The sequence below is a fragment of the Sus scrofa genome, chromosome 18 (genome assembly GCF_000003025.6).
Source record: "Sus scrofa isolate TJ Tabasco breed Duroc chromosome 18, Sscrofa11.1, whole genome shotgun sequence".
Taxonomy (NCBI): domain Eukaryota; kingdom Metazoa; phylum Chordata; class Mammalia; order Artiodactyla; family Suidae; genus Sus; species Sus scrofa.
Window position 1 is genome coordinate 22,937,470 of NC_010460.4, and position 14,720 is coordinate 22,952,189.

At 34.6% G+C, this 14,720-nt stretch overlaps 1 protein-coding gene across 5 annotated transcripts in view; it reads left to right on the top strand.

The window, feature by feature from the left end:
- POT1 (protection of telomeres 1) overlaps nucleotides 1-14,720 on the top strand; it is a 96,190-nt gene that overhangs the window by 51,766 nt on the left and 29,704 nt on the right. For 4 of the 5 annotated variants that reach the window (XM_005673197.3, XM_005673198.3, XM_013985634.2 and 1 more), the window contains 3 exons: nucleotides 1,343-1,473; nucleotides 3,405-3,695; nucleotides 11,277-11,432. In XM_005673197.3, the coding sequence (XP_005673254.1) occupies nucleotides 1,343-1,473; nucleotides 3,405-3,695; nucleotides 11,277-11,432 (578 nt within the window). 5 annotated transcript variants of the gene reach the window in all.

Sequence of the window (14,720 nt, forward strand, 5' to 3'; positions counted from 1 at the left end):
TTTTTGCTCTGTCTTTTGTTAGATTGTAGACATTTGTTTCCTTTGCTTTGTATGTAAGAAGTTTGTTTTTCCAGCTTGATCTTTTTTAAATGGGAAATCTGATAGAGATAAATAGGGCACAATGATTGGATTATTGAAAGTGTTAGTCTAGGGTGGGCAGAAAGAGAGCCATCTATCAGGCTGTAGACCCACTAAATGTGATAATGCAGAGAGACTTATTCTGGATGCTAACACTCAAATCAAAAGGCTTAACATTTCCTGGTCTATCAGTGAAACTCCCTTGAAAAACAGCCTGTGTTCTGGGAAGGGCTGCCTTTAAAGACTAAGATAAGATACCCTGTCTGCCTACCTGTAGTCAGTTTCAGGGAGAGTGGAGGTTAGGATAGGTGGTCAGTGAAACAGTTGTGTGTGTAAACTTTTCATTAGCCCTGATTTGGGCTCTATTTTTCGTTCCCACCCTTAATGTAAATGGCTCTGTCTTTGCTATAGCCACTTTATAGTATCTTCTGATAAGCTTCCTCTTAAACATTTACTTTCCCAACTTCCTGAAATCTGTTGATACCTTCTCCCTCTTTCCTTCACTCCCTTCTCCTCTCTGGGTTTATCCTTTTCTATCTCTGTGCTGTCATTCATACTACAGTACTGGGAAGGAAAGAAATCAACACATTTTCTCACAGTGTTGGAAACGTGTATATTAAAAGGCAGCATCTGTTACAGTTTTTGCTGCTATCAGTGTTTGAAATTACTGCTTTCATGGCAACCTATCATTAATTTTTTTTTTGGCCTACTTGTATAAAATGCCCCTCCTAATGTGTAACCTTTTGTAGATAATTAGCAAACCATCGTTTTCCCTTTTGAGTTTTCTATGAATTGTTTGCTCATTTGAATTTCACATTTACTGTAAAGTCCTGGGGTTTATAACCAGTTTTCCTAGTATCTTTATGAAGTATATTGACTGTTCATTACATTTGCTGCAAATATCTTTGGTCTTTTGTTTTCACTCTAAAGTTAATTATGTTTGCTTTATAAATTATATTATTGAATTGTTTATCTGCTTCATGGTTTCAAAACTTTGAGGTAATAAAAAGTTATATCTTCAGACAATTTATATTAAGTAGGGTTTTTATTTTTATTCTACTAAACTTTATAAAATTACTTTTCTTGGAACACTTGGAAATTTGGCAGTGCATTTTGAGAGATAAGAAAATTTCATGTGATTTGATCTTTTTCTTAGAAGGCAATTACAAGGAGAAATAAAGTTTGGTGTTTTGAACTCAGCATTTTTCTTATTTTGTCGAACATTTTAAAATGCAAAAAGGTAAAATATTTTTGTGTTTTCCAGATTATTGCTCGGTTGTAACAATTGTGGACCAGACAAATGTAAAGTTAACCTGCCTGTTCTTCAGTGGAAATTATGAAGCCCTTCCAGTAATTTATAAAAATGGAGATATTGTTCGCTTTCACAGGCTGAAGGTATAAATTATACTGTCTAGAACTTCTGTTTGTTTGAACAGAACTCCATATTGTTCACTAAAACTAGTTAGCACTAATTATGTGGTTGCTTTGTTAGAACATAACATCAGGCGTTTAAAGAGATAGGAAGAAATGTAAATCAAGCTTCAAATGATTTCTGTTAGGAAACCTCTTCATTTGAACCAATTACCTGACCTCCTTCCGCAGAAATGTGTTGGATACCGTCATTCAGACTAGTTGCATCCTATAAAAAAAACGTTTAATAAGAAAGTAGAGCTATTAGATAGTATGTGTTTTTTTTTAAACCAGCTAATCAATATGTTAATAGTTTTAGAACTCTTTGTCTACTCCAGTTTATGAAGCTTGCGCCTACATTTTATTTGAAGTATTTTATTATTTTCCTGTTTTATTAGATCTTTAATTTCCTTTTTTATAATGTCCTTGACACATTTTGAAATTAAAGCTGTACTGCCTTATGAAAATAGAAAGTGTACCCTCTTTTTCAATTCTAGAGGAGTTTGTGCAAGATGACTGGGTTTTCTTACTTAAATGCTTGGAATAATACACTGATAAAGCTATCTGAGCCTGGTGATTTTTTTAATTGATAAGCGTTATTAATTAGTTAACATTTCTTTATGAGGAATGAGATTATTCAGATTTTCTATTTTTTGTATCAGTCTATATTTAATTTTTAGAAAAGTTTGTCTTTCTCATCCAGATTGTCAGATTACTGATATAAAGTTGGTCATAATGTTATTTATTTTTTAGGTGTTTATAGGATTTGTAATGATCAATCCATTTTTGCAGGCTTGATGTTCTAACTTCTTCTCTTATAATTTCTTCTCTTTTTTCCAGATCAGTCTTTCTAGCTTTATCATATTTACTAATCTCTTCAAAGAACCAGTTTTTAATTTTGACTTACTCTACTATATATTTCTGTTTCTCTTACCTTGTTTAAGTTTTCCTTCTACTTTCCTTGGGTTTCAGAAAATATTCTTTGTGTAATGTCTTGGGATAGAAGTCTAAATTTCTCATTTTTAACATTTCTTCTTTTGTAAAATATTCATTTACGCCTATAAAATTGTCTACTACTTTAGTTATATCCAACAAGTTCTAACACATCACAACTTAGGTATCCTTCAGTTCAGTATATTTTCTAATTTCCAATGAACTTATAAATACATTTATTAATATCAGACAGTAGTATGGGAGACTAAAAAGGGCATTTCACAAGTTCTAAAGGGTTGCTTTATAAAGACAATGTAACAATCATAAATGCATGTGCATCTAATAACTGAGCCACAAAATTCAACATCTTGAAAGCATTGTCTCAGCTCTCTCAGCTAGACTGATGAAACCTTAGCCTCAGCTGCATTTTATTCACTTCAGACTCTATATTTTAAGTATTCTAGTTTTCCCTATAACATTCATAAGTAACTGTTACTTATTATCTTGTTTCCTTTTATAAATTTTACCTTAATAAACTAATAAAGGAGTTCCCTGGTGGCTTGATGGGTTAAGAATCTGGCAGTGTCACTGCTTGTGTCACTGCTGTGGCGTGGGTTTGATTCCTGTCCTGAGAACTTTTGCATGCTGTGGGTGCAGCCTAAAAAAAAAAAACCTGATAAGTATTTTGTTAGCAAAAGTTCAAGCTTGATAATATTAGGTAGTCTACCACCCAGCTCTTTAAAAAATAAAAATAAGTTTTGGGTAGTGTTTTATAGTTATCATGGTGCCTGTGCATATTAATATAGCCCAGTAGATTTTGTAATTTAGTTTGCTAATTAAACAGAATATGTAAACAATTATGTCCTCTATTGACTATGTAGGCAAGATTTTATAGTCTCTCAAGTGTCTCTACTTCCTAGGCTCTAGATCAGTAACCTGTTTTGTTTGTTTCTGTTTTGTTTTCTGTTTGCCCACTCTCTTAGATCCAGGTATATAAAAAGGAGACTCAAGGTATCACCAGCTCTGGTTTTGCATCTTTGACATTCGAGGGAACTTTAGGAGCTCCTATTATACCTCGTACTTCAAGCAAGTGTTTTAACTTCACCACCGAGGACCACAAAATGGTGGAAGCCTTACGTGTTTGGGCATCTACTCACATTTCACCTTCCTCAACGTTAGTGAAATTGTGTGATGTTCAGCCAATGCAGTATTTTGACCTGACGTGTCAGCTCTTGGGCAAAGCAGAAGTGGATGGTGCATCGTATCTTCTAAAGGTAGATATTTTAAAATACCTAAAATGGTAAGTTGGAATGACCTATATGTCTATAAAAAGCTTATATTTCAGCATTTTGATGGAATAAACATGTATACTGTGTATTAAGAACTTAAAACCTGACCGTTTTTAATGATCCTGTATTTTTATGCAACTTTTGAACTTCCCTTCCTTATTCCACGCTTCCAGAGAAAAGTAGTATTACCAGATCTATATTTTAAATATAGTATAGTTTATTCTGTATTTATGTAATTCTTGTTTTAGTACTAATAAAATATGTCTTTTTTTTTTATTTTCCCACTGTACAGCAAGGGGATCAAGTTATCCTTACATGTATACATTACAATTACAGTTTTTTCCCCACCCTTTGTTCTGTTGCAACATGAGTATCTAGACAAAGTTCTCAATGCTATTCAGCAGGATCTCCTTGTAAATCTATTCTAAGTTGTGTCTGATAACCCCAAGCTCCCGATCCCTCCCACCCCCTCCCCCTCCCATCAGGCAACCACAAGTCTTTTCTCCAAGTCCATGATTTTCTTTTCTGAGGAGATGTTCATTTGTGCTGGATATTAGATTCCAGTTATAAGTGATATCATATGGTATTTGTCTTTGTCTTTCTGATTCATTTCACTCAGGATGAGATTCTCTAGTTCCATCCATGTTGCTGCAAATGGCATTATGTCATTCTTTTTTATGGCTGAGTAGTATTCCATTGTGTATATATACCACATCTTCCGAATCCAATCATCTGTCGATGGACATTTGGGTTGTTTCCATGTCCTGGCTATTGTGAATAGAGCTGCAATGAACATGCGGGTGCATGTGTCTCTTTTAAGTAGAGTTTTGTCCGGATAGATGCCTAAGAGTGGGATTGCGGGGTCCTATGGAAGTTCTATGTATAGATTTCTAAGGTATCTCCAAACTGTTCTCCATAGTGGCTGTACCAGTTTCCATTCCCACCTACAGTGCAGGAGGGTTCCCTTTTCTCCACAGCCCCTCCAGCACTTGTTATTTGTGGACTTATGAATGATGGCCATTCTGACTGGTGTGAGGTGGTATCTCATGGTAGTTTTGATTTGCATTTCTCTTATAATCAGTGATGTTGTGCATTTTTTCATGTGTTTGCTGGCCATCTGTATATCTTCTTTGGAGAAATGTCTGTTCAGGTCTTTTGCCCATTTTTCCATTGATTGATTGGCTTTTTTGCTTTTGGGTTGTATAAGTTGTTTATATATTCTGGAGATTAGGACCTTGTCAGTTGCATCATTTGAAACTATTTTCTCCCATTCTGTAAGTTGTCTTTTTGTTTTCTTTTGGGTTTCCTTTGCTGTACAAAAGCTTTTCAGTTTGATGAGGTCCCATGGGTTTATTTTTGCTCTAATTTCTATTGCTTTGGGAGACTGACCTGAGAAAATATTCATGATGTTGATGTCAGAGAGTGTTTTGCCTATGTTTTCTTCTAGGAGTTTGATGGTGTCCTGTCGTATATTTAAGTCTTTCAGCCATTTTGAGTTTATTTTTGTGCATGGTGTGAGGGTGTGTTCTAGTCTCATTGCTTTGCATGCAGCTGTCCAGGTTTCCCAGCAATGCTTGCTGAATAGACTTTCTTTTTCCCATTTTATGTTCTTGCCTCCCTTGTCAAAGATTAATTGACCATAGGTGTCAGGGTTTATTTCTGGGTTCTCTCTTCTGTTCCATTGGTCTGTCTGTCTGTTTTGATACCAGTACCACACTGTTTTGATGACTGTGGCTTTGTAGTATTTCTTGAAGTCTGGAAGCGTTATGCCTCCTGCTTGGTTTTTATTTCTCAGGATTACTTTGGCAATTCTGGGTCTTTGGTGGGTCCATATAAATGTTTGGATTGTTTGTTCTAGTTCTGTGAAAAATGTCATGGGTAATTTGACAGGGATTGCATTGAATCTATAGATTGCTTTGGGTAGTATGGCCATTTTTACAATATTGATTTTTCCAATCCAGGGGCATGGACTATCTTTCCATTTCTTTACATTTTCTTTGATTTCTTTGATTAAATTTTTATAGTTCTCTTCATATAGATCCTTTACCTCCTTGGTCAGGTGTATTCCAAGGTATTTGATTTTGTGAGGTGCAATTTTAAAAGGTATCGTGTTTTTGTATATGTCTATTTTTAAGTTGCAGTTCTGAATATGTATATTTCTGTTTCCCTGTCAAGATATAGTCTTCCTTTTCATTCATTTGCTTTTTTGGGCCCATTGATGTTGGATTCTCTTCCCCATGTCATTTCACTGCCTATTTCATGGGTTGATCATGGATTTTTGAAGAATTTATTGTTCTGGTGTATTTTGTTTTGTTTTTAAATCCATAGGAGAAAAAAATGTAACATTAGACCCCTCTAATCTTTGTTTACACTTATCCCAATTTACTTATGAATAGCTTCTGGAGAATATAGTTGTCTGATACTATCTTCACCTTCCCAGCCTCGGCAGGATGCATTTAAACAAACACTGCTTCAGCCCTGCTCCTCTGGTTGTATCTTTAGCTTCTGACTCTTTGGAATGATAAAACAGGAAATAGAATACAGTGACATTTAGACAAATATTGGGGTTTAGTATTATTGCCAGTTATACTTTGCCCATATTAAGTAATAGCAAAGATAGAAATCATTGAATAAAATATAAAGTTTTTGAAGTTGAAAATAGCCCATTTATATACACATGAAGTACTCTGAAAAAGTAAAGGCATGTATTAAAAAAGAGAAACAAGTCAAGTATGACAAAGCTGAAGCTAAAGCAACATAAAATCATCCAAACAAAATGAGAAGGAATCTTAGGTCAACTAGTCATACTTGATGCCCAAAGTGACCTACTTAACAATGAGCCTTTGCTAATCACTGAACAGAGAGAAGTCGCCATCTTTTGGCTGCTGTGTTGTTAATAAATTCTTAAATTCAGAGATCAAACCTGCCACCTTTTGCTGACATAGCTGAATCTATATTTTTCTCTCTAAAGCAAGAACAAGTACCGGGTCCCTTTTTTTTAGATAGCCTTTTCAGATGAGTAAAAATAGCTTTCATGTAAATGTTATTTTAAAACGTAGCATTCAAATGTGAATGTAAGATTCCTGTCGTGGCGCAGTGGTTAACGAACCCGACTAGGAACCATAAGGTTGCGGGTTCGGTCCCTGCCCTTGCTCAGTGGGTTAATGATCCGGCGTTGCCGTGAGCTGTGGTGTAGGTCGCAGACGCGGCTGGAATCCTGCATTGCTGTGGCTCTGGTGTAGGCCGGTGGCTACAGTTCCAATTGGACCCCCTAGCCTGGGAATCTCCATATGCCGCAGGAGCGGCCCAAGAAATAGCAAAAAGACAAAAAAAAAAAAAAGAAATTACATTAATAAGACTGTCTTGAGGACAGTTTAAAAGAAATCTCAAAAGTCTTCCTATACTCTTTGAACATTTCTGTTTTCATAAATTTATTTTATAGTAATAAGGTAAAATGTGGAAAAATGCCTTTAAAGGAATATTTATCCTTATATTTCTTACATTAACAAAAATCAGAAAAAATCAGATACTAACAATAGAGAATTTTGTGAGTTATTTATGTATTATGGAATACTCTGTGACAGATGACATTATATACATATACTTATTGAGATGGATATTCACAATATTCAGTTCAGTGATTAATGATTAATACAGCTTCATTTATATACTAAAAATGTATTATATACATAGCAAAAAATATGTTGAGAGGAATATATAGCAATATTTTACTCAATTTATCTATAGGAAGTCAAACTTTGAGTGATCTTTTTTTCTGAAATTGATTTTTCTATCCCAAACCAAAAATAATTTTTTAAATTTTGTTTTAAAAACAAAAAGAGCCAGACCTTATTCCAAATGAGGTCTGATCAGCAAGGAATATCATACAATTATTTCCCATCTCAACTTAGATATGACACTAATACTGGTTCCTTTATTAGTAACTATAGTACATTCATTTAAATTATTCTAGTAGACATGTTACATCAATAGCTTGCATTAAAATCATGATTTAATATCTCTCTAGACCTACTAACATTAATCCACAATTTTCCCTATTCTTTTTACACAGAATAGAGAAAACTTAGACTTCTGAAAATTAAACTCTTAAGTTGGATTTCCTTTAAGTACTTATACTTTTTGAATATTCATAGCTTTAGTGTTTTGTTTGTTATTTGTTAGAAGTCGTTGGTAGCCAGAGTTGGTAGATAGTTTACGTATCTAATCTATAATCTGGTTTGGAAATTTAAACAAACAAACAAACAAACAAAAAACACATAAACCAGAAAATTATGTTAAAAGCAGTCTTCTGATTTTACAGCTTAATTTTTTGTATGAAAAAAAGCAGAATGCTTCTAATCTAAGACTGAATCTCAGAAATTATCCAGTTAATGCTAAAGAAATAAATCACTATTATCCTAATTTTTTAAATCATCCTAATTTTACTATGCATAGTTATATACAGAAGACCCTATTTTAATACATGGGAGTTTCTGTCAAGACATTTTTGGTTCATACTGCCTCCAAGACCTTGAGAAAAACCCTTCCTTGCCTTTCACTAGCTTCTGGTGGTTGTTGGCAATCCTTGGCATTCTTTGGCTTCACTTCAATCTCTATCTCTTGTTGTCAAATGGCCTTTTTCTCTTTGTGTCTTGAAGTCCAGATTTTCCTTTTCTTGTAAGGATACTAGTCACTGGACTGAAGGCCCATCTTAATCCACCGTGACCTTATCTTCAGAGACACTATTTCCAATTCACACTCACAAGCCCCAGATAGACATGAATTGAGTGGGGGGCGCTACCTCAACCATTTTATTGTTGTTTTTTAGTCATATGGAAGTATGGCATAGTTTACTTTAACCTGCATTCTGTTGTTGCATTTAGTAGGTTGACTTAAAGATTTATCATTTTACATATGTGCTCATAGAGCTGTTAAGATAAATTGCTAGAAATAGAGTTGATGATTCAATAGTATGTGCATTTGAAATTTTGATAGCTTTTGCTAGATTACCCTCCATAGAGTTTAATGCTCTTTTAGCAAACTCCTAGGCATGTATGAAAATACTTGTTTCCTAATAGTAAAGTATTTAAGGATTGTTATGTATAGTTAATGGTTTTTATTAAATAGAAAAAAATTAAAATTGTTAAGTTTGAAGGTTTGGAAAACAAAGTTTCGTTATTCTGATTTTTAAAAAGACAAAGAAAAGAATTTTTAAATTGGGAATGATACAAAGATACATTTACATAAATGGAATGTGTGTGTGTGTGTGTGTATATATATATATATACACACACACACATATATATATATATAATCCAGCACAGTTTATTTTTAAAAATCAGAATGGTTTGATTTCAGGAAAATTATATTTATGTTCATGAATGGTAAAAATATTTACGAAAATGTTTAGCAAAACAAAATTAAAAGTGTACCTCCTTAACATAGTGACAGTTTCTGTTGAAGGTAAACAAACAAATGTCTAGTGTTGGGATTCTGGAGTCAATAATGACAGCTGTATGATGCTGTATGATGTTCAGGAAATTCACTAAGAAAAAGAAGTAAGAGATTTAACTCTTCTTAAAAAATGGCCAGTACTGGAGTTCCTGTCGTGGTGCAGTGGTTAACGAATCCGACTAGGAACCATGAGATTGCGGGTTCGGTCCCTGGCCTTGCTCAGTGGGTTAAGGATCCGGTGTTGCCATGAGCTGTGGTGTAGGTCACAGACGTGGCTCGGGTCCTGTGTTGCTGTGGCTCTGGTATAGGCTAGCGGCTACAGCTCTGATTCGACCCCTCACCTGGGAACCTCCATATGCCGCGGGAGCAGCCCTAGACAAGGCAAAAAACACCAAAAAAAAAAAAAAAAAGGTCAGTAGTACTGACAGCATTACAAAAGCCCCAACAGTTAACTGAATAGCTAATTGGATTTTTAAAATTATTCTGTGAGGTAACCAGTTTAAAATATTAGTTAAATATGACTTTCCTACACCTCTGAACTAAATAGAACATGTAATTGAACAAAAGATCTTTGAAAGTCTTAATGACTATAAAGCAAGAGTTCATGAAGGAAGTATCTGAACTTCTGTGAAGAAAACTACAAAACTTTACTGAGGAGCATAAAAGAAAACGAATAATTAAAAAAAGTTTATTCTTTCCTAAAATGTTTTTAAATAAAATGCAGTTTTAATTAAAGCTATATTATTTTCTAAATTGACTGTAATTCTAAAGTTTTTTAGAAACATTAAATGATTAAGAACAAAGCCAGAAAGGCTTGAGAAAGAAAACTAAATGGAACCTCCATATCAGATATTAAAATATTATGAAATTAGATAATACTGATCAATGGAAAAGATTAGGAATGTCAAAAATAGTCTTATATATATATAATAATTAAATATACTGTAAAATAATATCATATTTCAGATTGGTAAAGAAAGATTGTTAAATGGTTATTGTTATCTATTTGGAAAAAAATAATTAGATCTGCATATAATCAAACTCCTAACAGATTGAGTTTTGATACAAAATTACAAAAGTTCCAGAATTTCAAAACAAAGTCTGACTTACACTCTACTCTCTCAACTCCTGCTCCAAAAGACTCATGGATTGGTCTGGTAGAGTCATTTTATTTTATTTACTTTTGGCTATATCCTCTGCATGTGGAAGTTCCTGGGCCAGGACCCAGACCCACACCACGGCAGTGATCCAAGCCACAGCAGTGAGAACGACAGACCCTTAACAGGCTAGGCTACTTGTAAAGTCATTTTAGAGTCTCAAAACTAGTATATACAAAATGAAAGACCAAATTCCAAGTGAGGAAAAACACGTATGACATACTGTTACTACTCCCAAAGTGATTGTCTGATTCTTTAAATAATTTAGGAAACCGAGTGAGTGACACAAACTCATGATTGTTTATTTAAAACGTAGCACTGTCACCAACATTATTCAGTACTTCCCCTGTAATCTGACACTAGCAGACATTTTTTTTTTCAAGTGTCCAGTGGCCATCTGTATGTCTTCTTTAGAGAAATGTCTGTTTAGGTCTTCTACCCATTTTTGACTGGGTTGTTTGGAAAACACCACATTTATAGTGTAGCACAGCCTGGACCTCCTCTCTTCCAACCTTAGCACAGCACAGGCTAATTACTATCTTAAAGATGAAATACTGTGAAGACACTGAAAATCCTATTTTAGAAGAATATTTAAATTGATCAAAAAAGTGTCCAATAATAAACTAAGAAATGAAAAGCAGAACATAATGCCAGTTTAGTAAAAAGAATAAAAGATGTAAATATACAGAAGAAAAAGATAAAAGTAAATTCAATATGTTAATATTTTTTCTAAGCTTGCTCATAGAAGTTTGACTATTTTTCCTTATATTTTATTCATTTCCTATGTGTACATGGTCCTTTTGCAATCAGGAATGAATATACATCATATTTAAAGTTTAGAAGATATTTGGGGGAGTACATTTATTGCTTTTAAATTATATTACCAGTAAATTAAGCTTCTTTAGCACCCACAGTTTTACAAAAAAATCATAAACTTTGCTGCCCTCTTATGCAGGTATGGGATGGCACCAAGACTCCGTTCCCATCTTGGAGAGTCTTAATACAGGACCTTGTTTTTGAAGGTGATTTAGACCACATCCATCGGCTGCAGAATCTGACAATAGACATTTTAGTCTATGATAACCATGTTCAAGTGGCCAAATCTCTGAAGGTGATGTTGAGTGGCAAGCGTGTTTGCTCTTTTGTATTTTTATACATTTTAGGATAAATCATGTGTTAGATGATATTTGAAGTCTAGAAATTAACTCCAAATTTTAATTTTTCTTTTGATTTGTGAAATGTGTATTTGAAATATGTAATTAGAAGATATATGAAGTTAAAATGTTATTTTTTCTTATGATTTTTAAAATGTGTATTTGAAATACATTATTAGAAGATAAATTATAATGCTTGAACATTTTTTAAATCAAAGAGTGTTTCCTGAATATCTTAAAGCTGTGCCCAATTTCACTATGGAAGTAAGAAGGAAAAATTTATTCTTCAAGATATACTGCTTTAAAATGACAAAAGATGTGGAGTTCCCTGATGGCATTGCCACTGTTGTGGCCGGGATTTAATCCCTGACCTCAGAACTTACACATTCCATGGGTGTGACCAAATAAATAAATATGTAAAGTGACAAAGGATGTATAAAATACTTGTAAACCTAAATGATAAGCTTTGTTAACTGGGTTGATAAAATCCAGTCTATGACTTTGTACTCATTAGTTTCAAAAATTGTTAATCCAAGTCTAAAATATAAATTGTGTGTGTCTGTGTGTACCATACAGTTTATTAGAATATGCTCACTATTTTTGATATATAGTTTTCTAGGTAAAAGTACACTGTTTAGTTATGGCACTTCTTGCTTATTAATAACATCTTAAGGAATGTTTTTCTTCGTTTTACTCTATCTTATTAAATATATATGCTGGAGTTCCTGTCGTGGCGCAGTGGTTAACGAATCCGACTAGGAACCATGAAGCTGCGGGTTCGGTCCCTGGCCTTGCTCAGTGGGTTAAGGATCTGGAATTGCCGTGATCCGGAATTGCCGTGGCTTGGATCCCGTGTAGCTGTGGCTGTGGCTTAGCCTGGCAGCTACAGCTCCAATTGGACCCCTAGCCTGGGAACCTCCATATGCCACAGGAGCTGCTCAAGAAAAGGCAAAAAGACAAAAAAAAAAAAAAAAAAAAAATATATATATATATATATATATATATATATAGGCTAAAAGTATCTTTCTAGCAAAGAATGATGCAATAATAACATTACTAATAGTAAAATTTGTTAAGCACTTCATATTTATTTAGCATTGTGTCTCACAATAGGTATTATAATCATTTCTGTTTTACAAGTGAGAAAACTGAGGCACTGAGAGGTTAAGTCCAAGATTTCACAGCCACTAACCCTGTGTTTGAATGTGTAACGTCTATTTCCGGAGCCTGCCCTCTTAAGCAGTATGAAGAAATGATTTTCTTTATTGTAAATAGCTTCCATCCTACTTTTAGGGAGTTATACAGCCTACTTAATGGAAGAAAACAGGAAAAGCAAATTGTAATTTTTTTAGATCTGAATTTTAGTGCCCCTTTTCCTTTGTAAATAAATGTTCTTAAAGGATGAAATATTACCACTTTCACACTGTGTTACAAATAATCCCATTCACCTCAGTAAAATGGGTTAAAGTCCAGGTCCAAAAAGGTGATAACTACACTCTGTTGGTCCTTTATGACCATGTTCATACCTTTCATATCAGAGAAGATTGTTGAAGATGCGGTTTTGATGCTTTTCCCTGATTTTATCTGCATTGATTAGCTTATTTCAGAGATAAGTATAATGATAAAGCCAATTCTAAAGTCTTTTTACTTATTTATTTATTTTTTTTGTCTTTTGTCTTTTTAGGGCCGCACCCGCAGCATATGGAGGTTCCCAGGCTAGGGAGTCGAGTCAGAGCTGTAGCTGCCGGCCTACGCCAGAGCCACAGCAACGCGGGATCCGAGCTGTGTCTGCGACCTACACCACAGTTCATGGCAACACCGGATCCTTAACCCACTGAGCAAGGCCAGGGATCAAACCCACAACCTCATGGTTCCTAGTCAGATTGCGTTTCTGCTGCACCACAATGGAAACTCTAAAGTCTTTTTAAAATACAGATAGTTTTTTTGCAAATGAAAAAAATTTACATTGGCCACACCCTTGCATGCAAAAGTTCCCAGCCAGGAACTGAACCCACACCACAGCAGCAACCCAAGCCACTTTGGTGACAAGGCTAGATCCTTAACCCACTGCACCACAGAACTCCCCTATGCTACTTAGATAGTTTGGTCTTTCTGTCCCCCTCTATTGTCCTGATTTTTTTGTCCAAGTCCTGTGCACCACCCTCCACAGTGCTTTCCATATAGTAAGGGTGAAATAAGTTATATCTGCTTGTGAATGAATGAATCCATGAATGCTGTGAATTTTTTTCAGATTTATTTTCATCTCCTTTTTGTCTGCTTTATCTCACCCACTAGAGGGTGCCATGAGCACATATAATTAAGAAAATGTAGAGCAATTAAATTTTCTCTAAAGATATCATGACATATTTATCTGCAATGCAATAGCATAAGAAGGATTTTATCTGTTTATAAGTAATATAACAGTAGGTTTTTATTTAATTAATGCACGTTGATAGAACATTTTACTTGTTTTGAGGCATCCTCTATACCAAACATTTTGCAGTAAGTTAAAAAATCTCCAGAGTTGGATGATATTGATACCAGTGAATTCTAATCAACACTCAAAGGTGACTGCTTCAAATGGGGTTTTGGTTTTGGTTTTTTTGGCCCACACCCATGGGATGTGGAAGTTACCAGGCCAGAGATTAAATCTGCCCCACAGCAGCAACCCGAGCTACTGCAGTGATAGTGCTGGATCCTTAACCTGCTAAACCACAAGGGAACTCCTAAAATGGTATGTTTATTTTGTTTTATTTCATTTTATTTTGCTTTGCTTTTTAAGGCTGCACTAGCACCTGTGGCATATGGAAGTTCCCAGGCTACGGGTCCTATCAGAGTTGCAGCTGCTGGGCTACACCACAGCCACAGCAACAAAGGATCCAGTCCACATCTGTGACCTACACCACAGCTCACAGCAACGCTAGATCCTTAACCCACTGAGTGAGGCCAGGGATTGAACCTGCATCCTCATGGTTACTGGTCAAGTTCGTTACCCCCTGAGCCACAATGGGAACTCCTTGTATATTTATTTAAAATTCATATTTAATGAAATGTATGGAATGTTTTTGTTGTATAGAAACAAGAAACAGTGTGGTTTTTATTTAATAAAGAGAACAGTTAAGGCCATTATAAAGTACAGTGTAATTGAATTCTATATATATTTTACAGCTAAAGTTATCCTTAACATTTTGCCTAAAACCTACTTTTTAAATAAGTTGTCTCATTCCCTAAATATTTTGCGTGCA